Genomic DNA, 26,498 nt, shown 5'->3' on the forward strand with positions numbered 1-26,498 from the left:
CAAAGTGGACATATTCCAAACACTAAAATGAAAATAAAATGATTTTTTTCTACCTTTGTTGTCTGGTGACTTTCTTTTTCTGATCATGCTGGCCCAGTATCTGATTCCGCTGCTATCTGTCCTCTTAACTCCGTTTCCAGGGCTTCCTTTCCATTTATTTCTTTCCTTTCCTCCTTTTCTTCTTCATTTCTGGTCCTATTTCTGGTTCTTCATTTCTGCCTATTTTCTTCATCCATGTGCAGTTTTTCTCCTCTCTTCCTTTTCCCTCATTTCATCTCCTTCATCTTTCTTCCCTCCCCTCTATGTCCAGCAATTTCTCCTCTCTCCCTGAGCCCTGCCCTCCCAATCCATGCCCATCCATGCTCCTCTGTCCCCTGCCCCTTCCATTCATCCTTTTCTAGCAATTCCCCTCTCTCCCTGAGCCCTGCCCTCCCAATCCATGCTCCTCTGTCCCCTGCCCCCTCCATTCATCCTTTTCCAGCAATTCCCCTCTCTCCCTGAGCCCTGCCCTCCCAATCCATGCTCCTCTGTCCCCTGCCCCCTCCATTCATCCCTTTCCAGCAATTCCCCTCTCTCCCTGAGCCCTGCCCTCCCAATCCATGCAACTCTGTCCCCTGCCCCCTCCATTCATCCTTTTCCAGCAATTTCCCTCTCTCCCTTCCATGACCGCCCCCCCCTCGCATCCATGCTCTCGTCTCTCCCCTGCCCTCCCGCTCCCATTGTTCAATTCAACTGCCCGCCCTCTTCTCTCCCCCCAACATCCCTTTTCTTTTTTTTTCTTTTTAAATTTACCTCCGTAGTGGTTGCGGCAGCGTCAGTGAAGGAGGCGGCGCTAGCCTTCCCTTCGCTGTGTTCCGCCTTCTTCTGACATCATTTCCTTGACGTCAGAAGGCAGAACACACCGAAGGGAAGGCTAGCGACGTCGTGAGCGCCGCCTCCTTCACTGACGCTGCGCTGCCGGAACCGCTACGGAGGTACATTTAAAAAGGAAAAAAAAAGAAAAGGGATGTTGGGGGGAGGGCGAGCGAGGTGAGCATGGTGCGGCAGCGTCCCCCAGAGGGAAGCGCCCCCCTGCCATGCTTACCTCGCTTACCGTGTTGGCACGGCCCTGCGTTGTTCTGCCATTGCTCCGCCCCCGTCATGACGTTTGACGCGAGGGCGGGGCCCGGAGCGATTTCGCACCCCCCCCACCCCCGCCTCCCTCCCTGCCAACCCCTTCATTGTTCTGCCATAGCTCCGCCCTTGAGGGCGGGGCCCGGAGCGATTTTGGTGGCTTCACCACCACGAACCTTCGAACCTTTTTGAAGGAAGTCAGGGCTTGGTTTCACTGACGTCAGTGTCCTCAGAACGTTGAGGGTGAGTTTTATTATAGTAGATATTGGCTTCCCATTATACAGGTAAAATTTAAATCCACTGTCTAATCTTTAGCCTGCTTTTGGAATACCTAAATGGAGGAACCAAGCTACCCCTTTGTAAATAAACTTTAAGTTTAACATAAGAACATAAGCATTGCCATACTGGGACAGACCAAAGGACCATCAAGTCCAGTATCCTGTTTCCAGCAGAGGCCAATCCAGGTTACAAGTATCTGGCAAGGTCCGAAAACAGTAAAACAGATTTTATGCTGCTTATCCTAAGAATAAGTAGTGGATATCCGCTAAGTATTTTAATAATGGCTTATGACTTTTTTCAGGAAATTATCCAAACCTTTTTTAAACCATGCTAAGCTGTTTTACCACATTCTCTGGCAACAAATTCTAGAGTTTAATTCACGCTCAGTGAAGAAATATTTTCTCTGGTTTGTTTTAAATTTACTACTTAGCAGCTTTATTAGTCCTAGTATTTTTGGAAACAGTAAACAAGAGATTCACATCTACCCATTCTACTCCACTCAGTATTTTATAGACATCTATCTTTCCTCTCAGACGTCTCTTCTCCAAACTGAAGAGCCCTATCGCTTTAGCCTTTTCTCACAAGGAAGTCATCCCATCCCCTTTCTCATTTTTGGCACCTTTCTTTGTACCCCTTGTCTATCATTAATGTCTAGCCAGACTTGGTACTTAATATTCCCTGTATGATTTACTAGGATCAGAAACAGGACTTCACAGGGGAGGCCCCCACTCTATGGAATTCTTTTCCACTGGAGTTGAAGTCATGTGAGAATTATCAGTAGTTTCAAGGTAGATTGAAGACTTGGCTATTTACTTCTGTGAGTTATACCATTTACAGATTCACTTACAAGGGGACTGGTTGATTATTTTCAGTATATTTTTATGTTATATGGTAACTTGGGATGTTGCTTTATATTTTGATAATGTAATTATTTGAAAAAAGGCAAAACACAGCATATAACCTGTGTTGGAATTGTGTCAATGCATTGGGATTAACAACCCTAAACACTATGTGACACGCACCCCTGCTTAATTTCATTTCCGATAGGTATACTCCAAGCAGCTCAATGTCACCCATTGATCACATTCAAAAAATGCCCACTAGTTATAGCGTTTTATCAGTAATCCAATATAATTGTAAAGTACACAGCTTAGCAAATGATTACTGTATTTTGTTTTTCTTCAGACCATTAGAGGTAGACCCAAAGTCACTTATAAATCACCATAACATTATTTTTCTATGGTGATGGGGTTCTAACCCTTTTCGTCATAGGTCTCAAATATTTACTCAAGTATTGATGTTTTCCTATAGTTTTTTCTTCTTTCTTTCTTACAAAATCTTTAAACACAATTATCCATGAGAAAATGAAATAAACTGCTTTTACTTAGCTTATATAGATTCGTGTCAAGCTGAAGAATGGGGCAGCATGAATACTTGAATATATAAATATTTCAGACCTATGACAAAAATAATGTTATGGTGATTTATAAGTGACTTCGGGTCTACCTCTGATGGTCTGAAGAAAAACAAAATATAGTAATCATTTGCTAAGCTGTGTACCCATTGATCAGAACCAGCTTAGGGGATCAACTATTAAGGCAATGGCTCAGGTAGCAAAAAGCTTGCCTTGCTCCTTTCAATGGCAGGAGCTTGTTCCTTTGTTCCTACCTCTGCTCTTTTAAACCCCTTTGCTGCTGCTAGCATCATGGCACTTTTGAAATGCGAGAAGCAGCATTTCCATAAAAATTGTACCCTTGCCACAGAACCAACTAGTCCTCATGGATTTTCTATGGGAAAGAAAGGGCCAGGTCAAACAGAGCCAGTGGTGGTAGTAAAGACAATGTTATTTAATTTGTTTTTATTGAACGAATAAACAAGTGTTACACTGCCTGTCCTTGACTGAGCCAATCACTGATCAGGCACCAACAGGAAAGATTATATTTAGCAATGAGCCATAATTTTAATCCTGCAAACTCACTGATTATAGCATGGAATGGTATTTTTGTAACACTAATAAGAAAATAAGTGTTGCCATACTGGGACAGACTGAAGGTCCATCAAGCCCAGCATTTTGTTTCCAACAGTGGCCAATCTATATTACAAGATTCCAAAACAGTACATGCATTTTATGCTGCTTATCCTAGAAATAAGCAGTGGGTTTGCCCCAAGTCCATCTTAATAATGGCTTATGGAATTTTCTTTTAGGAAATTATCCAAACTTTTTTTAAAACCCGCCAAGCTAACTGCTTTTATGACATTCTTTGGCTCTATTACAAGGCTTTTTGCATGGGACCCTCGGTCCCTCTTCTGTTGCCTTTGCCCTGTACCCACCCCAGCTCCACTTTCTTTTTATCTACAGAAGCACTGTTCCCCTCAATACCTATGTTCTCTAATCCCCCTTCTCTCTTCCTAGATCCTTCACCTTCCACAAGAAGAACCACCTATATTAACAAGACACAGAAGAAACAAACATAAAACACCATTTTATAATATCTATTTAAATGCTTCTTTAATATGTAGGTCTCTTGTAAGTTATACACATGGTTGATATTGAAACATCTGCAACAAGTCATCAGAAGCTCTGTACCTCAGCATCCTTCTGACTCTGGCTACACCTTACCACATGGTTTTACTACCTTGAGATCCGACACCATGGCAGTGCTTCCCAAACTTTTATCTGATATGACCACTGACAATAATGAAGATTAACTTCCTCTCCCCTCTCCTCAACTCCCTCCACTTATCCAAAGCATGAAAACAGTGGCAGCCAGCAGTAGAACCAGTGGTAACAGCAGTAGAGCCAGCATGCAATTATGGATCTCCAGTCTAACAGGAAACCCACATAGCAGAGGGAAGGGCCTGTGAATGTTTATTAACTCACAGGTCCCATGGTGAGAGTCTCCACTAGCATAGGACACGACTAATGCGTTCAGTCACTTTTATCATTCTGCTCTGACAATTTTGGCACATTCACGAGTCATATTTCAAATCGATTATTGTAACTGTCTCTATAAAGGCCTTCGACCTAAAGATCTACATTGTCTACAACTCGTCCAAAATACTGCTGTTTGATTAACACACAATATGAAGAAATTTGATCACATCACTCCACTTTTGAAGAATTCCCATTGGCTTCCCGTGTCTCACCACATCACATATAAACTTACTTATAGTGTATAAAATTCTAGCCTCAAAAGAACCCCTCTACAGTCTACTCCTTCCCCATACCCACTTCCACCCCCTCTGCTCTTGACCAAAATTTGATCACTGTTCCATCTTACAGCTTCAACATGAACACACTCATGCCTCCATTTTCTCCATACAGGGACCTTGCACATGAAACCTCCTACCTGTTTCTTTAAGGAATCAGACTTCTCTATTAACCCTTAAATCTGACCTCAATTTCGTTAATTTTCTTCTTTAGCAGAGTGTCCCATTACGCTTTGAAAGAACAGGAGCATACCTAATGTTTTTTTCCTCCCCCTCTTTCTTTTCCTTAATCATATGGATTTTCTGACTTCTTACCTCATTCTCTATTGTCTGCTTGTATGCACTACTGCTTTCTTTATATTTGATTATATTGTAAGCTGTCTACATGGTTTGTCCAGCAGGCGGATAAGTAAACTAAAATAAACTTGAAACTTAAAGGTCCAGAGGGAGGGGGGAGCAACCCTATTTCTGTGACCCTAGCGGGGTCTCCATACACACTTTGGGAACAACTAACCTAAGGTCTTTTCCTCTGTTCTTCATCCTCCAACTACCTCAAATTCCTGTGCAAAAAAAAAAAAAAAATAGAGGTTTGTGCAACTGCCAAGTGTTTGTTCACTCCCAAATGTATTAATTACCTCTCATCTCCTCTCTGAAGGTGTCCGTTCTGTTGTGGATTTTTCCGTCATCCATAATTAGTTAAAAAGTCTTTTTTGGCTGCCCAGCCATGCCTCCTCCCTCCCCCCCCCCATTTAGTCTCTGGCTGTTTAACAAAGAGTTGTAATCCATACACAGCTTTCTCCTAAAATACACAGCAGACAGCAATGCCAGGATGCCTCCCCTGTTGACAAAAATGTAAACAAATTTAAGGGCAGGAATAGAAGAACAAGCCAAATAGTAAAAAGGACTTATTTAAAATTTTTAAAAGAAGTAAACATCGGTGTCCCATGCTGGCAAAGTTTCTCTTTCAGGAAGAGAAATCTAGGCTTTTCAATTGTGCCTCTAGTAATAGACATCCCTGTGCAAAAATTAATTCTGCCTGCTTGTGCCAGGCCATTCTAGAACTTTTGTTTCATAGTTGTCCGGGGTGCTACTCAAATCTTTTTTAATTAAGTATAAGAAATAATCTTATGCTTTTATGCAATTTCCATTTTCCATTTGCAGAGTGAACCTTATTTTAAGTCTATTGGTAGGCCTTTTGATTTCAATCACGTTTTATAGTTTAATATTCTTTGGTTCAAACTGGATTTATTGAACGTGTTTAATATCCTATTCTGTATCTTATATTTTGTTATTTTAGAGGTCTTTTAATAAAGTGCAGTAAATTATGGGCTTAATGCATTTTAATGTGAGACTTTCCCACATATTATGCCCAGATTTAAAACAGCACCTGTGTGTGTGTGGGGGGGTGGGAGGTAAAATATTTCATTCCAGGCAACGTGCTAATGTTGTCCACACTGGGAATCGCTAGTGCGGTTTAATCGCTAGTTCAGTTTAGTAAGAGGACCTAAATGTCATTAGTACATGACACCTGCATAGAGTTAAAATGGGAATATTTAACACTTCCTATCTAGGAGCGCTAGGTGCTCCCATGTTAACTGTGCATTATCCAGTTAGTGCAAGCTAATCATAATGCGCTTGCTGGATAACACGGAACACCCATTATCCACCCACAACACACACCTTCTGAAAAATAATCTTTAAAATAGCTAATACACTGGTTAGCATGTGCAACACACAAATCTGAGGCAGCCCGTTCCCATGCGCTAACCTCACTTTAAGGGCTTAAAGCCCCTCAGTAAAAGAGCCCCTAAATTTACTGTAGTTTTTATGTAAGTATTTATTGTTTTTGGTATATTTTTTCAGGATGGTTAAGTTCCTTGTATTTTACAATTTGATACTATTACCTATTTTGTGGTCCGAGGGTCCTGTTTACTAAGGCGGGCTAGTGTTTTTAGCGCACACTAAAAATTAATGCTCACTAATGCAAGAGACACCCATATATTCCTATGGGTGTCTCTACTGTTAGCGAGCGTGGCTTAGTAAACAGAGCTCTAAGTTTGCTTTCAGCGTATATTTTAATGTATTTATGTATTGTTTTGTAAATCCACCTCAAGTATCTTTTTGGAATGAAAGATCTATACAAATAAAATAAAGTTTTAATTTATATGTTGGTCTAACGTGCAAAGATGAAGCTTGATTAACATTAGCCTCCATTAAAAGGTAGGAACTGGTGCAGCAAGCTGTGCTACCTATAAGTGCAATAGTTTATGCTGGATATTCCTATGATAACCCTACTCTCTGATGCAGGAAAAAGATTAGCATGGGGGAAATCAGCATACAAATCGCTGTGCTGAGGAACAGAACACATGCAAACTACCGATTAAGAAACTGCTCCTTGAAGTTAAAAAATTTTTTTTAACCCTGTGCCAAGATCTAGCAGTTTTTATGCCTTTTGCAGGGCTGATTTTTATGCCAGCTCAAGGCTGGCAAAAGGATGCAGAAGGGTGATCTGGGATTTAGCGCAGTACTTCACCTTAACTGACCAAAGTAGATACCCTTAACCTCACAATCCCCCAAATGATGGTGCATGCCTACTCGTGCTCCCCTCCCCACCCAAAACAATGGTGGTGGCAGCAGCCCACAGGTTGTCAATAGGAGGAATGAGTAAACATAAAATGGAGTCAGGTACCGTCATTTTGCAAGGTGGTGGCATGGAGGAGGAGCAAGCAAGCATCAATCCTAGCTCCTAACTTGTAAGCTGGGTTGGAGGGAGTGAGCCATGGGCCACTTGTGGTGTGCCGCCACAATTTTAGGGGGGGGGGGGGGTGGTTGTCAAGGGGTGTTGTGTGCATCCAGAGGGAACAAAGGAGTTGCTGCAGTTGGAAATATCAGGTTCTGGGTTTATGCTAGTATCAGCCGGAGCAGTGTTTCCCCAAGTATGGTCCGCAATGAATATGCATGAAATAGATTTACATATAATGGAGGCAGTGTATGCAAATCAAGTTCTTCCATATTCATTGTAGATATCCTGAAAAGCTGACTGGCAAGGGGTATTCCAGGACTGGACTTGGGAAACACTGAACTGAAGGTCTTGCATAACACCTCTAGTTGACACTAGCACAGACTAATGTGCTGTAACATGGAAGAGCACTCTGGAAGCATATGCACATTTTTTGTACTAGGCCCATTTTACACACTATTTTTGCATTAGCTAGAGAACACAGAACCCCGCCTCCACCTCCCCCCCCCCCCCCCCCCCCGGTGATTTATTTCCTACTCCTCTTATCGCTCCTTCTCCTAGACTGCCTCACCCAATCAATATATGATTTCCAACTTTCAAAATTTCCCCACAGCCTCCCTCTGTGTTGCTATGAGCTAAGCTAAAAGCCACATATCTCAAACGCTCTTCCACAAAACGATGAAAAGTTGTTGCATTGCTATCACTACAAGAACATAAGAATAGCCATACTGGGTCAAATCAATCAATCCATTTATTTATTTATTTATTTATTTTTGTCATTTGTACCCCACATTTTCCAAGTTAATGGTCGGTTCAATGTGGCTAACAGATTAATTTAAGATTAATGGTCCATCTAGCCCAGTATCCTGCTTCCAACAGTGGCCAACCCAGGTCACAAGTGCCTGACAGAAACCCACATAGTAGCAACATTCCATGCTACCAATCCCAGACCAAGCAGTGGCTTCTTCCATGTCTATCTCAATAGCAGACTAAAAGCTCAATTAATAACAACCTTCTACCCAGCTCTCCCCAGGACAGACAGGGAGAGAAGAGGGCTCATCTGGGAATTGAACCCAAGACCTCTTGTATCCTAAGCGAGACTCATACCCCTAGACCAATGAGCCACTAAATACTAGGGCTGCTTCTATAGCGCTACTAAATGAAGGCAGTGTTGCACGCATTAGATGCAGGTACTTTATCACTAGAGGGCTTACAATCTAAGGTTTGTATCTTGGGCAATGAAGCATTAAGTGCCTTGCCCAAGGTCACAAGGAGCTGCAATGGGAATTGAAACCAGTTCTTCAGGATCTCAGCTCACTGCATTAACCATTAGGCTACTATGCCACTGACTAAGTTTATGCTGCAAGTCACTCAATAAAAACTTGCAAGGTTAATGCAATTAATCAATAAATAATAATTCATTAGAAAACTGTACACCGAGTTTTAGCACAGAGCTTAACACAAATTTACTGCATTAGCCCCTTTAGTGCTTTATGGTTTTTAAATTCTTCATTCAGATGTCTTACTATATTATGTTCACAATAATAAACCAAGCCAGAACCACCATGTATCTCATCAGCTGCTAGTAAAGACAAGTTTTTATGCACTAGAAGACACACTGATTTTGTTTTCTAAAGAGGGTTTCACAATTCTCCATCTAAAAAAGGATAAGCACACTTAAGAATATAGGTCCTGATGAAGAAAAATTCTGAGTCTATGTGGAGCAGGGTAGTGGTAGCCAAATAGTTCACAGATAATAAACTTGTATTAAATCCTGACAAATCAAAGCTCCTCCTCTTCTCAAATCAGCCTGCTTCCTCATTAGATATTCTTATCCAGTTATATTCCATCTCAGTCCCCCTAGTACAGGATGTCATATTAGAATTTATTTACCGCCTTTTTGAAGGAATTCACTCAAGGTGGTGCACATTAAGAATATGAGCAATAAGCAATTACAGTGGTAAAAATATTCAACTAACAATACAAAGTATGGCATAATATAGTACTTACAATGTCAAAAAAATTCCTAATAGATTTTTTAAGTTACATCAAATCAAAACACATAAGAAAATACACAACAAAATACACAAAGCTGAGTTCAAGTCACAAAGTTAGACCGTAGTTGAAAGAAAAAGGTCCAAAGATTTCCAATTTTGAGAAACAGGCTTTGGACCAAGCATTGAAATTACTGCAGACTGTTCATACTTTTTGTATAGCAGAATCCAATTCTACCATACCACCACATTTACTTGAGAGTTGTCTTTCCAGTGTGTGATGATCAATTTCAATGCAACTGAGACCAGAAAGTCAAACAACAACTTATTTTCTGTAAAGAGAAATGAGATACAAGCAGATTTCCATATCACATACTTAGGCGAAAAAGATTCCTGAAATACAAAAATCTCTTTCAATTTATCCCAGACATCTGACCAAAATAGTACAAGATGAGGACATTCCAACAATAAATGCACAAGAGTTCCAATATTGTTTTTACATGACCAACACAAATCACACCCAGAGGACATTTTAATTGACAGTGAAGGGTAAAGCAAAGATGGAGCATATAGGGCCCCTTTTACCAAGCTGGTGTCGGCGCATGTTTTACACATGCGCCAAGGCCCCCTTTTACCACAGCTGGCAAAAGGGAAGGTCTTGCTTTCCTGTAGGAAATGGCCGGGTTGCAAGTAAAGCACTTGCTGCATGGCCACTGAGGTGGCGGGAAGGGCTCCCGTGCTAACCCGGTGGTAACCGGGCAGCGCGCAGCACTGCCTGATTACCGGTAGTAAGGGTTTCCACACTAACCGGGCAGTGATTACTGCTGAGTACAGTCCGGCACTACAAAAACAAATAAATTTTTGTAGCGCCAGAAATGACGACGCGTTAGGGGTGGGAAGTACTGCTGGGCTGCTGCGGTAGCCTGGCGGTATGACCGCATTGGGCTTACCGTCGCTTAGTAAAAGGAGCCCATAAATAGGTAACAGAATAAGGAGTTAGAAAGTAAGGTGACTAATTTAAACAAAGTTGGACATGAGGTCAGAGAGATGGTTAAATATTATCTCAGCTAGAAGTGGATAAGCATGTCCTGCTGCAGTATGTGCAGCCCATGTCACTCCTTATGTGTGTGAGTGAGACTAATTAGAAAAGTTACTTCTTCCATTAAAGGCCTGGTTGAAGAGCCATGCATTCACCTGCTTTGTGAAGTAGAGATAGTCGTGTGTTAAGCAAAGCCTTTGAGGCAGTGCATTCCAGAGTGTGAGGGCTACTCTGGAAAAGGCTGGCTTGCAAGTATCACATCCTGTAATGTCTTTTGGAGGAGGGTGGGGTTAGTGATAGTCCTTGAGAGAACCTTAGTGTCCTTGGCAGTGTGTAGAGGATCATCCTATTCTTCACGTACTCAGGGCCATTTCCTTTAAGGAAATGTAATTTAGCCCTGTATTAGTAGCCAATGAAGTTTTTGCAAAAATGGTGTGGTGTGGTCACGTCGCTTGCAACCTTCTATGAATCTTGCTGGTGCATTCTGAATCAGGTGCAGACCTTTTGTAATCAGACCATTGTATAGTGCATTGCAGTAAGCCAGTCTTGATGTTATCATGGCATGCACAACAGGGATAAGATTTACCTTCTCGATGGTAAGGAGAGAGGCAGCGTAGCTGTTGCAAATAGTAGAAGCAGCTCTTGAAGGTTGCTTGGATTTGGGGAATCAGACCTTTCCTTTGTTCCTCAAATCTCTGCAGTAGTTAAACGTTTTGGGTTTTTTTTTAAACTTCGCATTAAACCATTCCATTAAACCTCTCTTACATCCGACTGCTGTTAACATTTTGGTACATTCATTGGTAATCAGTCAACTCGATTACTGCAATTCTCTATATAAATGACTACGTATTATGGATCTCCGCTGTCTGCAACTAATACAAAACACAGCCATTAAAGTCATCACTGGAAACAGCTTTTCATTTACTATTATTGTATTTCTCCTCCCATCCTCACAGTTTGTCTTGTCAACACACTCCTTCCTTTAACATTTTATTGTAAGTCGCTCAGATATTATTTGAGGGGCGGGGTATAAGCCCCTAATAAACTTGAAATGGAGCAGGATACATAGCTGCAAACACCACCAGATTGCTAACCTGTCCTTTGGGAATGGGTTAGGCAGGTGTTCAGTGGCCACGTTCCACTAAACACCATACTTTTCTCACTAAGGGCCTCTTTTACCAAACCGCGCTGGCGGTTCCTGCACGGCAATGCCAAAGCCCATTCAAAGTGAATGGGCTTTGTCGGCATTGGCATGCCAGGAATCACTAGTGTGGTTTAGTGAAAGAGGCCCTAAATGTTGGAGCTCCACAAGTAACTGACAATATTCTAGACTCTTAGCCCATAAGCGCCGGTCACGCCCCTTGCCCCTGCCACACGCATACTCCCCTGCAGTTACACACTATCCCCCAGATTCTATATAGTGCAACTTAGTTGCGCACACAATTCAGGTCATATTCTGTACTGCACGTGAAACTTAATTATCTGAAGCCAAACAGCACTAATTGCCAATTAACAAGCAACTGACACTAATTGGCTTTAATTAGAATTTATGCGCACAACTTGCTAAACGTATTCTATAAAGTGATCCACGTAAATTCTAATGCGCGCTGCTGAAAAGAGGGTGTGGCCATGGGCATCTCTATGAATTATGTGTGCTGTTATAGAAAACACATGCTCCACGCCTAGCTTAGTGACCAAGTTTGACTTGGCATAAATTCCCGTGACTAGATTTTGTTAAGCAAACGGGCCCTAGGCATATTCTATAAACTGCGCCTAACTTTAGGTATAGTTTATAGAATATACCAAAGTGTTTTTTTTTTTTTGCTCCGAGGATGTTTTTCTAAAAAAAAAAAAAAAAAGTCCAAGTTGCGAACTTCAACACCCCGATTTTAGACGTTTTACTCTACAGTTCATCCAAATTTCAAGGGGGCATGTTGGGGATATATTTTGGACGGGTCATGGGCAACACCAAAAGATAGGTGTTTTTCTGCAATAACGGAACAAAATTAAAAAGACCAGTTTCAAATCGCAACTAAGGGCCCCTTTTATCAAGCTACAGCAAAAGGGGGCCTGCACTGGCTTTGGCGCATGTTTTTGACGTGCGCAGAGGCCCCCTTTTACAGCAGTGAGTAAAAGGATAGTCTTTCCTGCAGAAAATGGACGTGCGGCAAGTAAAGCACTTGCTGCATGACCATTTGGGGGGGGGGCGCCCTTAACATCACCCACTGAGGTGGCGGGGCGGTAAGGGCTCCTGCGCTAACCCGGCAGTATCCAGGCAGTGCACGGCACTGCCCAATTACCGCCGGATACACCCCGGCACTACAAAACTAAATATTTTTTTGTAGCCTGGATATGACGATGCACCGGGGGTGGGAAATAGTGCCAGGCTGCTGCTGTGGTAGCCCGGTGGTACTTCCTGTTTAGTGAGCGGAAGGTCTGCGTTGGGCTTACCGCCGCTTTGTGAAAAGGGCCCTAAGTGTCCAAAAGGTGCCCTAAATGACCAAATGACTAATGAAGGAATAAGCTATAACAACCCATTACTCCTCCAGTGGTCACAGACCCCCTCCCACCCCCTTAAGATGCAACAGATATAGAACATACCAGGCTCTACGACAGCTTCAGATATGATGGCCATTCTTGTTAAAGCAGCAGCAGCAGGCAGGTCCCAAGAGTAACCTAGTAGACTGTAGAGAAGGGACCAAGGCCCATATCCCACTGTAACTGGTACTCTTGTGGTACAATGTGTAAGACCTCCAAAATACACTAAATATCTACTGTACCTACATTTGAGTGACACCTGAAAGCTTGAGTGCTATTGTGGTGTACAGTAGGTACTTTTCTGCTCCTGGAGGGCTCTCCATACAATATAATTGGGTTATGGCGAGATGTGTATTTGGGACCTTTTATGTGAAGTGCAATGCAGTGTTCCCTAGGGTGACCCACTGCTCTGCTTGGATGTCTGTGTGGCCAGTCTATTAAATGATGGACCCCAAACATCCCAATGGCTGTTTTTTGGGTGTTTTATTTTCCAAAATGGTCCCAACAGAAAATGTCTAGGAAGAAGGTGATTTTCGAACCAAAAACACAGACATTTTTCAGGTTCGAAAACGGCTATGTTCACCACTCGATTTCTGGATGTTTCTAGCAAAACATCAAAGATCAGGCTTAGACGTTGTATTGAAAATGCCCCTCTAAAGCTTTTGCACATGAAGTTTCTAAAATAGCAACTAAGTTACCTGCATAAGTACACATTAATGCTAATTAACTTATTTATTTACACAAACGTCATATACCGCAGGGGGCCTGGCACAGGCTTCAAAGTGGTTTACAAATTAAAAAAAAAAAAAAAAAAGAAAATGTGAAAAGAGAGAAAGGAGATAAACAGAAGTAAGGGGAGGCGGGGTCAGGAGGGGGGAAATGGGGAGACCAAGCAGAAAAAAAGCAAGCACACAGGGAAACTATGGTACAACTGAGTAGAAGGCAACAAAGAAATGAGTCTTTAAACCCTGTCTAAAAGTAGAAATGATGGGTTCGTCATAGACATGGTAAGGGAGGTCATTCCAGAAACATGGGCCCAGGTAACTAAAGGCAGCGTCAGGGTGTTGTCCAGGTGGATGAGGAACGATGGCGGTAATGTAAGAAGATTGTTGTCAGCAGACCCAAGGCAATGGAGGAGAGAGTATGGGATAAGCAGTCTATTGAGATAGAGGGGCAAAGAGAGGGATCTTGATTTATAGACCATAAGAAGTATTTTGAATTTAATACGTGCAGAGATTGGGAGCCAATGTTCAGACTGCAAAAGTGTTATGACATGATCAAAGTAATGGGCAGAATAAAGAAGTTTAACTGCAGTAGATTGCACTAACTGTAAGCATTTAATGGAGTAAAGAGGTAGGCCAGCAAGATGAGACTTACAGTAGTCTAGGTGTGATATAACCAGGACATAAAGGACAAAAAAGAACAACCAGAAGGAGAAAACGGACTGAATTTTTAGCAATTATATATTGTTAACACCTGATTTTCCAATTAACTTGCTTGCAAAATTAGCACTAATCTCTAACCTGCATGCACAATTTTGCAAGTTAAGCACCAAAATGTACAAGCAAGATTAGAGTGAGGGCAAAAAGCTTTCCTGCACAGCCCAACCACACAGAACTACAGCCTATAAACTCAATTAGTGCATTAAAAAAAAGCCAGGACTGGGGAAGAGGGAGGGGAAGCGGGGGAAAAAAAATTAGAAGCTACAACTGTACCTTAGAGAATAACCCTCAATAAGTTTTTGCACTCACAATTCATCCAAAGTAAAGAGGAACAAGAGAAACAGGCCTCCATCCTTCACTGAGAAACAGGAGAGGCAGGTACTAACATTAACTATCCCTAAACCAGGCACCTCATGTGAACACCACATTGTGTAGCATTTCCCTGCTTTAATTTGTTTCACTGATGAAATGAGCATGCAGATTTCTTCCACTACACCAATTTAGCTATAGATCTACATGAACACATTCTTTCCTTCATTCACAAACTCTCTAATCATGCAACAAAAGACAGGAAGATTAGCAAGGGGGGGGGGGAGGAACCCCTCTGAAGCCACAGATAAGCCTTTCCAACTGCAGTATTATTGATATGCCTCTCCTAGCTACAAGGTTACTGCCATTACACTTGCTATGCTAATAAAGTACAATTATTCACAGATATGCAGTTCTCTTCACAAATGACAACATTGCATTCTACACTTACATCTCCATTGGAGGCTGTTTTTGCGAGCCAGAAGACATGTATAGTCGGGGCCTATGTATTGTTTTCTCTCAAAGTGGGCAACAGACCCACAGTAAAATGATGTCATTGTGGAATTAATAAAGAGCCAAAGTACAAATATACCAGAGCAAGCCTTATAGGGAGGATCCAAAACAACTAATCTCCTTCAGTATCCATTTCACTAGGTCCTTAAAAAAAAGAATGTAAGCTCTGCAGTGTCTCACTAGAGTTAAAGAGGTCGCTTATTTTTGTACTAGATCAGAACCCGCAAAGCTGACACGTGTGATTAAACATATGCTGCCATAATCACTTCCAGTAAAAAAATTTTATAACAACGATATGGACTACTTGAATTTGCAAGTCAAATGTTGATAGGCACCTTCACACTGCAGAACTGTGCTACCCCCCCCCCCCCCCCCCCCCCCCCCCCCCGCTTAGAATTCTATGATAAGGTACGCGGCTCTGTAAGCGCAGGTCACATAGAATTCTAATAGTAATCACAAAATGGGGAAAGCAGCAGGTCTGGAGAAAACGCAGAACGCTGCCTGCCATACGCCTATATCACAATCTCAATTGAGAGCAGTACTCCTAGCACAGAATGATCTGGATTTGGACTCGGTCTCTAAGAAACTGCAAGACTGCAGAGATGCTGCTGCTACTGCTGCTGCCACACAGGATAGACACACACACAAAAAGCAGCAGCTGGGGATGGAAACGCCTATTAAAAGCTTCACACAACAGACGGGCCAAGCCACGGCTTTTTTCTTAACACACAATGCCACATCTCACCTGCAAATAAGGATTATGGGGTGGAAAAAAATCTTTGGCTAATTAGGATTTTTTTTTAAACATAATCCTTAAATATACAAGTGACATACATGAATGACTATCTCTGTGTCTTTATGAAGATTCCTAGTTTAGTGCACCTGTTACTATCAGAAAGAAAGGGGGGGAAGGCAACGATTTTTTTCAGTCAGAAAACACCTCCATAATATCTCTCTCTCTCTCCCTCCCTCCCCTGCCTCTGAACAGGGTTTCCCATTCAACTCACCAATGAGCCGAAATCCTGAATACATTTGACGAATCTAATTACATCACACTGGACAGACCACCTGCTCTCCAATACCACCTACCCCTTTCCAAGACACATAAACTGCTTTTACCTTAAAACATTTTTCACCCATTGCTCAGATCCTAAAGTCTGCAGATGCCACCCTCTTGCTGAATTATTTTAAACAACCAAGCTGACCGTTATTTTATTCAACGCTACCCAGCCAATTCATGAGTGCACGTTTACTTAAAAACACACACACTGTGAAGACTGCAATCTCATTATATCCTTCTCTTCCCCCAGCGCCCACCAGTTAGGGTTGCATCCTGAAGCCTGCACCCTCTCTACAGTCATGATGTCATACAATATAACCACTGGGAAGTTTGTTCCCTGGGCGACATCCACAACCTCCTCCTCTATTTATTCAATGATGCTCAGCAATAATGATCAGGGGCGGAAACATAACAGCCATACACAATAAAACCAGATACAAAATGATGATATGACATCAATCCCAGCAGCAAAGAACCCTTCCCTGACATGCACTTTTCTGTGTTAAAATCACACACCCCTGGTAGCAGAAAAAAGCGCACACAGATACAGCCAAGCTTTTCCAGAAGAGGATACACCAACCCGGCCGCGTAGGTGCTGCCGGAACCCACCTGTCTGCCCTTTGCCCAGGGTCTTCTCCAGCCGGTAGGGTCCCACGTACTGCGCGTGTTGTGCTCCACTGCCTTCTTTCCCTGTCGAACTCATGGCTATTCCCCCCCTTTTTTTTTTTTTTGTTTGCTGTTGTTGCTTCTTTGGAAATTATTCTCTTCAACAGCCGGCTGCTGCTCACAGTCTCTCGCCCGTTATTTCAGTGCAGCCGTATTAATCCCACTTTGCAGCTCCTAGGCAAGCAGTGTTCTCCCTCTCTCACATACAATCCCTGTGGGTTTCCCTTCCACCACTGTTAGTTTGGGGTAAAAAAAAAATTTTTTTTAAGGTGGAAAATGTTTAAACTAAAAAAAAAATAGAAAAAGAAAAGAAAATATAAGCAAGCTCTAAGTCGGGGAGAGCATGCTGCTTGAGCGCAGCTGTCTCGCGCTCTGGAACAGCGCAACCAGCGCGAGGAGGTGCTATTTCTTTTCCTCTCCCACTTTCCTACCAGGACAGATGCAAGCCGGTCCCTGAAGTCGTGATGTAAGCAATCTTCTGATTCGCCGCTGGACAGAACCCCCCTCTTTCTTCACCCTGATTGGTCCCTAGAGCTTGTTCTCTGATTGGCCGGAGCAGGTCTTTGCCTCAGAATTCTCTGTAATCCGGGTTTCAGGTGCAGGGGCGGAGTGATGGGTGGTGGGCAGCTGGTGCTTGGCTGGCCCTAGGGCGCATCTTCGGCACTAGGCTCGACTCTTTTAAGGTCTCCTGCCTGTCGTCTCATCTGAATACTGTGGGGTCGTTTTGAAGAGGAGGAGGAGGTCATGCTTTATTCATTGCATTCCCTGGTTTATAAGTGAATAGCTTTTTTTTAGAGAATTAGTAATGCTACGTATTTCAGAAATGCACTTAGAACAATTCTAATTAGTTATGTATATTTTGTGTAGATCTGGAATGGACAAATTTCATTGATATGTTTATGTTTGTATCTCTTAAAGAAGCAGTGTTGTAATTAGATTTTTAAACAGTTTTTCTAGTAAACCGACTTTAAAATCCCAGTCATTAGCAAATATCCTTTTTGTACTCAGCAGCAAGAAGAATAATGGGGGATGTGCTGCGGTGTCACTAGGGAGGGAGCTATTCATGCTATTTTCTTTTATGGCACATGATGAAGGAGCAGGAACTAGAGAAGACTCAGAGGCCAAGCAAAGAGGGGGAGATCAAGAGAGCTGAATAAGAGCAGGTGGTGTATGGAGAATAAAGTGAAATCATGATCAGTGATATGTACCTTAAAAAATAACCTCATGCAAGCCTACCAAATTCTTTTTGTATGTCCAAAAATGATGCTACTGAAAGGGTTAGAATCCATAGACATCATAAAAGGGGTGGGGGGGGTGCAAATGTCATCCTCCATTGTCCTCCCACACCAAGTACAGTTTTATCTCTTCCTCCACCGTATAAACTTTTTTTCTTCTATTTTAGACAGGATTTTCTCTGTTTGTTATCCCTCAATTCTAATTCTCGCTCTTAAACTGAAGGCAAAGGGAGGTACGTGCCTGGTGCATTCACACAAAAGTTTTACGGTAAGTGCAGCTCTTGTGCAAATATCCAGCCAAAACTGGAAGTGCAAACACGCATTGGTGCCATTCTGTACTTTTAAATATGAACATTTCAAAAATTGTTTACACTAAAATTTAAGCACACAAAACCAGGATCTGATGTGTGCTTTCACTTTTCGGTTTGCTCAGCCTCACACATGTTTGTTTCTTACTATCAGCACATAGAAGCTGAATGGGCTTCCTATCGTTTCCAAAAGAAGACAAAACCTGCAGTTTAAAGTCAGATTGGCAATAAATCCTCTCACCAAACTCCTCTATGCTGCCCCTGAGCTGATGGTAAGTTTTCAGTGTTATAGACCATCATTTGCTTTGGTAATTGCAGCTCTGCCATCTGAGCACTGGGAAGGAATTCTATTCTATTCCCTGCATTTATAACTCACTATTATCCCACAGAAATCAACGCAAGTAACAAAAAATATCATTAATAAATACAATATCAAACATTATAAATATTCTCAAATAACTCAGTTTTCAGAGTCTTCCTAAAAGATGTATAATCCATAATTTCATGGTTGTAAGGATAGTAAATTCCATAATTTGACTGATAAATAACTGAATGAACTAGCAACATAACGCTTGAATCAATTCTTACCAACTGCAGGAAAAGCCAAATTTAGGGCCCCTTTTACCAAGCTGCGGCAAAAGGGGGCCGTGCTGGTGTCAGCGCGTGATTTTGATGCGTTCCGAGGCCCCCTTTTACCGCAGTGGGTAAAAGGTAAGTCTGTCTTTTTTTTTTTAAGAAATGGCTGTGCGGCAAGTGAAGCACTTGCTGTGTGGCAAATTCGGGGGGAAGCCCTTACCGCCACCCAGTGAGGTGCTGCGGTAGCTCTGCAGTACTTCCTTTTTAGTGAGCGGTAAGCCCACATTGGGCTTACTGCCGCTGTGTAAAAGGGGCCCATAATGCTTAATATTTACGAATAGACAGTGATAAATGAGACCAGTGAAATATGATCAGCTGGGTAGCTACCATAAAAAGATCTGATGAACCATACAGATTAGCTTAAAATTAACTCTTGCATTTACTAACTTACCTCATTTGCATCCATTTAAATGCATTTCAATACAATTTACGGCAATATTTAGCACACATGTTAACACAACTGCTCCAGGCCTATGAGCATTGTGCACACAATAACGTGCATGCAAATCAGGCGCTAACTGCTTATTGCTGGTGTTAGTGTTGAGCATTGGTCCCGCAGTATTTTAATTTAACAGTGGACTATTTTTCTTTCTTTTTACACTTCCTCACCCCCATCCCAGGAAAACACCATCAACATTTTCAAAATTAGACATAATTCCCTGGGGTATACCTACTCTCCCCAGGTGCTGTCTCTTTCCCCTCCCAAGCACATCTCTCTCCTCTTTCCCCCACAAGGTGCAGCATCTCTCCCTCTGCACCAGGTCCAGCAGCTCTCCCTCCCCTTCCTCTGCACCAGGTCCAGCATCATCCTTCTCCCTCCCTTTATCTCACCCCCACCAGGTCCAGCATCTCTCTTTCCTTCCACTTCCTCCCTCTTAAGCATGGCATTTCTCTCTCCTCCCCTTCAGCTCCCCACCCCCCAGTCTGGCAACATTGTCATTCTCTCTCTCTCCTCTTCACCCACCCCCCCCCCACCTCTTTTTCTTATTCCAGTTCCCCACATCAGATCCAGCATTTGTCTCTATATATATCTCTATCTCTATCTTTCACCAACCACACACAACATCTCTCTCTCTCTCTCTCTCTCTCTCTCTCTCTCTCTGACTTTGGGCAAGTCACTTAACCCTCCATTGTCCCAGATACAAAATTCAGATTGTGAGCCCACTAGGGACAGAGAAAGTAACTGCACATAATATATGTAAACTGCTTTGGTTGTACCACAGAAAGGTGGTATATCAATCCATGACCCTTTACCCTCCTCCTCTCCCCTTCCCCCCATTCCCCAAACACCTCCCCCCCAGCAAGTCCAGAATCTCTCCCTCCCCTTCCCTCCACCAGACCCAGCATCTCTCTCCCCCTTCTTGGTTCCCCTTTTTCCCAGGCAACCCCCCCAGACACCTTCCCAGCTTTCTTGACCCCTCCAAGACACCCCTTACTCCACCTGGACTTCCTGACTCTCCATCCATCTCTATAGGCAGGAGCAATGTCCACTTGCTCCTGCCTCTGGTACCACCATCTTTCAAAATGGCAGTGCCCAACTCCTAGTGTGTTAGGTTTTCAAGGCAGAAACTAGGTTTGTGAGCCCTTGGGCCACTGCCGAGGAGCGGCAGTGGCAGGCAAAACCACCCTACACCAGGGACAAGACAGAACTCTGACAGGAACAGCTAGACTTCACCTGCACTTGGCCGCCCTTCCCCAGGAGTTGAGCCCCTGGTTGCAGGCAGCCGGTAGGAGTTACTGGACAAGGCAGGACATGGATACCCACTAGGCTGAACAGGGACTGAGGGTCAGAGGGGAAAGGAATATACATGGACAGCAAGGCAGGAAACTGGGCTAGGACTCACAGACAGACAACACCACACAAGGCAGGAAATGGACAAGCTAAAGACAAGAACTGAAAGCTGCAAGCAGCCACTAAGAAAGAAACACAGACAGGAAAGAATCAGGACTGAAAGCTGCCAAGCAGCCACTAATCAAGAACACAGACAAACCAAGAACTACACACAGAAATACAAACAAGAACCAAGACTAGGAAACAAGCAATGAACCTAAGCTAAACTACACATAGACTAACTAGAATCAGACAAGAAACTAATACAAGAAACCAGACTAGGCAGAAGTGCAACAAAGGGACCTTAGACAACGCAAAGGCAAACACAGAAGCTTCCAGGTGGCTAATAAAGGCCACATACAAGGGAGTTCACCAGGTAAGGGTGCTGCTAAGTTCCAAAAATCCCAAGACAGTCTGGGAGGCTGGAAGATCCGGACTGGCATGATTTCTGGAACATGGGAAACAGCACACAGACAGTCCAATGCAGCCACCAGGTCTGGCCACCAGGTGGCGAGATGACCGAGAGCCTGAAACATGGGCACGATCGTGACAGTACCTCCCACTCAAAGCCCTCCTGACTTCCACGGGGAATTCAGGTCTTTATGGGTAACAATGGTGAAACCTACAGAGGAGCTTCAAACCATGACCAGGAGTAGCTGGGCTGGAGCTTGAACCCGGCTGGGACTGAGCAACTTGGCTGGAACTGGAACTCAACTTGGACTCAGCATCTTGGCTGGAACTGGAACTCGGCTTAGGCTCAGCATCTAGGCTGGAACTGTGACTCGGTCTGGACTCAGCATTTTGGATGGAACTGCAACTCGGTCTGGACTCAGCATCTTGGCTGGGACTGCAACTCGATCCAGACTCAGCATCTTGGCCAGAACTGCAACTCGATCTGGACTCAGCATCTCGACTGGCACTGGAACTCGGAGTGGACTCAGCAGCTTGGCTGGAACTGGAACTCGGAGTAGACTCAGCATCTTGGCTGGAACTGGAACTCGGCTTGGACTCAGCTGGAGCTGGAACTCGGCTTGGACTCAGTCTCTTGGCTGGAACTGGAAGCGTAAAAGGACTGCAGGAAAGCCGTGCACTAGGGACTAGTAACTCGCCTTCTCTCAGCGTCGGCTTCAGGAGTGTCCCGCAGGGCTGGATCCGAGAGAAATCTGAAGCGGTACGAGAAGAGCTCGGTAGAAAGATCAATAGAAGAGATTGGGTTTCCCAAGTCAATAGGACCCCAGAAACGCTTTCGGCCACAGCTTCAGGAGTCTTCTCCAGGGTTGGGTCAGACAAAAGTTTAAGACGGTAATCCAGGAACGTCATACAAGGATCAAGAGCAAACATTAAGTTGGAACTAGGAACTAGGAGCGGAATCCAGGCTGAGACCCAAATTGCCAACAGAGAAAAAAGTCATGGGCTGAAAACCCAGCTGAAAGGATGATTCTGCCGAGCTCATGGCCTGTGCATTCTGTTAGGTTTTCAAGGCAGAAACTAGGTTCGTGAGCCCTTGGGCCACTGCCGAGGAGCGGCAGTGGCAGGCAAAACCACCCCACACCAGGGACAAGACAGAACTCTAACAGGAACAGTTATACTTCACCTGCACTTGACTGCCCTTCCCCAGGAGTTGAGCCCCTGGTTGCAGGCTGCTGGCAGGACTTACTGGACAGGGCAGGAACTGGATACCCACTAGGCTGAACAGGGACTGAGGGTCAGAGGGGAAAGGAATATAAATGAACAGCAAGGCAGGAAACTGGGCTAGGACTCACAGACAAACAATACCACACAAGGCAGGAAATGGACAAGAACTGAAAGCTGCAAGCAGCCACTAAGAAAGAAACACAGACAGGAAAGAATCAGGACTGAAAGCTGCCAAGCAGCCACTAAGCAAGAACACAGACAAACCAAGAACTACACACAGAAATACAAACAAGAACCAAGATTAGGAAACAAGCAATGAACCTAAGCTACACTACACGCAGACTAACTAGAATCAGACAAGAAACTAATACAAGAAACCAGACTAGGCAGAAGTGCAACAAAGCACTCAAACATACCAGGGACCTTAGACAATGCAAAGGCAAACACAGAAGCTTCCAGGTGGCTAATAAAGGCCACATACAAGGGAGTTCACCAGGTAAGGGTGCTGCTAAGTTCCAAAAATCCCAAGACAGTCTGGGAGGCTGGAAGATCCGGACCGGCATGATTTCTGGAACATGGGAAACAGCACACAGACAGTCCAATGCAGCCACCAGGTCTGGCCACCAGGTGGCGAGATGACTGAGAGCCTGAAACATGGGCACGATCGTGACATAATAGTATATTCTCATGCTGCTATTTTGAAAGATAGTGGCCTTAGAGAGCAATTGATCATCCCTCCTATGTTTAGGGTTACCATATGGCTCCAGAAAAAAGAGTAATAATCTCTCAAATACTCACTACTTACTCAATAATTCATATCGTTACCATAAGACTTTTATTTACTTAACATCAAAGGATATTACCCCCTTCCTTCATGTACATACCCCAACACGTACTTAATGTAGCCCCAGTACTCCTTGTCTACTGGCCCCGCATACGCTCACAATCACTACCCCATCCACATCACACGCATTACAGCACTTCTTATCTAGTACAACAAAATACAATCCAACATTACATAACGTAAGCTAAATTCTCAAATAATGCAGAGGATGGAATAAACCACTCATTAGTCCAAATTCAACTCCTTCCGAGTTTGTTAGTAGTCCATTCAAACAATGATTATGGACATATTGCTGTTGCCAAGTCCATTATAACCACCTCCTCTTTCTCTGCCACTTAGTTGCTTCTTCACAAAATTGTAGTGCGGGGCTAGAGACAGGCTGCCGGGGATACCACCAACACGTCAATTAGAATGATCTTAACACATCAGGGTTCTCTATGTGAGACCGCATTTCAATATCATCTTCCTCAGGAGAACCAAAACCCACATTCTGTAAATACATATATAACCTCTTCAGGGCCGTGCCAAGGGTCTGTGGCGCCCCCCTGCAGGAGATCAGTTGGCGCCCACGTGCGCGTCCCCCCCTCCCCTCCCCCCCCGTGACAATGATCGCTGCCCTCCCGCTCCCATGTTCCAACTGCCCACCCTCTTCTCTCCCCAAGATCCCTTTTAAATTTACCTCCGTCCAGCAGCTAAGGCGCGCCACAGCGTCAGTGAAGGAGGCGGCGCTCCTGACGTCTCTACTAGTCTTCCCTTCGCTCAAAGTCCCGCCTTCTTCTGACGTCATTTCCTTGACGTCAGAAGAAGGTGGAACACTGAGCGAAGGGAAGACTAGTAGAGACGTCGGGAGCGCCGCCTCCTTCACTGACGCTGCGGCGCGCCTTCGCTGCCGGACGGAGGTAAATTTAAAAGGGATCTTGTTGGTGGGGAGAAGAGGGCGGGCAGTTGGGATGTGGGAGGGCGCCCCCAGAGGACGGTGCCCTCCTGCCGTGCTTACCTCGCTTACTGTGTTGGCACAGCCCTGAACCTCTTATTACTATATTGCTCTGAACTCCTTGACGCATTTATCAAGTCCATTATACAAATAGTAAATACTTTCAAAAATCACTAGGCAGCTTACCCGTGGGACTACCTTCCAAGACCCGGACTTGGTAACAGCAATATGTCCGTAACCATGGCTTGAATGGACTACAAACAAACTCGGAAGGAGTTGAATTTGGACTAATAAGTGGTTTATACCATCTTCTGCATTATTTGAGAACTTATGTTACGTTATGTAATGTTGGATTGTATTTTGTTGCATTAGATGATAGATGACTGAATGTGGTTGGTGTAGTGATTGTGAGCGTATGCGGGGCCAGTAGGTAAGGAGTACTGGGGCTACTTTATGTACTTGTTGGGGTATGTATGTGAAGGAAAGGGGGTAATATCCTCTGATGTTAAGCAAATAAAAGTTTTATGGTAATGATATGAATTATTGAGTAAGTAGTGAGTACTTAAGTGATTGTTATGAATAGAACCTGCTGACATAGAACCTGTCCTAAAATTAATGGTGAAATGGACATCTGTGTGCTGCTATGTGCATCAGGAACATCTATTTTAGAAACAAACCCATCCAAAATATAAACGGAAAAACAGCCAGCACAGAGACATCTACTTCTATTCCCTTATCTCTTATTTGTCCTGTTTGTCTGTCCTATTTAGATCGTAGCTCTGTTTAGCAGGGACTGTCTCTTCATGTTCAAGTGTACAGCGTTGCATACGTCTAGTAGTGGTATAGAAATGATAAGTAGTAGTAGTACTAGTAGTAACAGCACTTAAAGATCTATGTGGTACAATAGCAACATAGGTGTTCTTATTGCTGTCATCCGACTCTCCTCCTTTCTGATCTCTTTTCTGACCCCTCTTTCATGTCCAATCCCCTACTGACACCCCCAACCTTATGCCTTACCATCCATGCTACAAAAGAACCCATCCCAGGCAAGAGAGCCCCGGCATCCCCAAGCCCTACCCTCACCCTAAATCCCACCCATTCACCTAAGATATAGATGTCCCATTACAGTGGTACCAGGCAGCAGCAGTCCCTCACTGGTGCTGCTTGGGAGGGTACCAGGATCCTGGCATCTCTGATTTCTAGCAGTACATGAAGGCAGAGGTGCCATCTTTGATCTTGGTGCCTTCCTGGGTAGCAGTGGAGAGGGATCGCTGCCTACCAGGACCACTCTAATGGGACAGCCACATCCTGGGTAGGTTCCAGGTGAGTGGCTGGGAGTTTGGAGGGGTGGGTGAGGGTAGGGCTCGGGGTTGCTGCTGCTGTCTCATCTGGGGTGGGATTTTGTGTAGGAGATATCGTAAGGCATAAAGCGGGGTCAGGAGGGGATTGGAGATAATGAGGAGGTCAGAAAGGGAATCAAAACTGCTGGTGGGGGGTGATATGGGCTTTGGACCTGCCAAACAGGGACTGGGAGGGGAGACATAGGTTTGGGGGCGCCACTACAGAATAAGGAGTTATAGGGGCTCTACACGCCCTCTGCAGTACATGCAAGGCAAATGTTGGGCACACTTCCTTTATGTATCATACAGGCTTTGCATGTGTGTTATGTTTTGCAGTGAACAGTTACTGACCCTTCCAATAAGGGCCCCCTTGACATTCCAGATAGCAAGTCTAATTCCTGACATCAGCCTTTATGGACATTGACATTCCTTCCCCTTCTACAATGGGGAATGTCCATCCATATTTTTGGTCCACCCAAGTTTCACCCAGTCCATGGGATACATATTCTTCAGTTATAGGCATTCATATCCTGGCTTTATAAAATCTGGATTTGGACATCTATGCAATGTGGATGTCTAAGAGCCAATTTATGAACTTCTAAAACACAAACAGTGTTTCTAAAATGAGCAGCATATTTGATTACACTGGAAAAGGTATTCATCACTACTACCTGTAGCATGAATATGATGATAAATACCAATCTTATGTACCCTCAAACAACCTCTACTTAACTGGAAAATAAACACCTGTCTGGCTTTCAAGGCAGAAACTAGGTTCTTGAGCCCTTGGGCCACTGCCGTGGAGCAGCAGTGGGCAGGCAAAACCACCCCA

The 26,498-nt window shown here is 43.8% G+C and overlaps 1 protein-coding gene across 1 annotated transcript in view; it reads right to left on the minus strand.

Moving 5' to 3' along the window:
* The window catches only part of BRSK2 (BR serine/threonine kinase 2), a 900,270-nt gene extending 883,318 nt beyond the window's left edge, over nt 1-16,952 (minus strand). The window contains 1 exon segment of the mRNA XM_030202457.1: nt 16,847-16,952. Within this exon segment, the coding sequence (XP_030058317.1) occupies nt 16,847-16,940 (94 nt within the window). The 5' untranslated portion in view covers nt 16,941-16,952.
* Nucleotides 16,953-26,498: the final 9,546 nt, after the last annotated feature.

Source organism: Microcaecilia unicolor, chromosome 4 (assembly GCF_901765095.1).
Source record: "Microcaecilia unicolor chromosome 4, aMicUni1.1, whole genome shotgun sequence".
NCBI classification, from domain to species: Eukaryota; Metazoa; Chordata; class Amphibia; order Gymnophiona; family Siphonopidae; genus Microcaecilia; species Microcaecilia unicolor.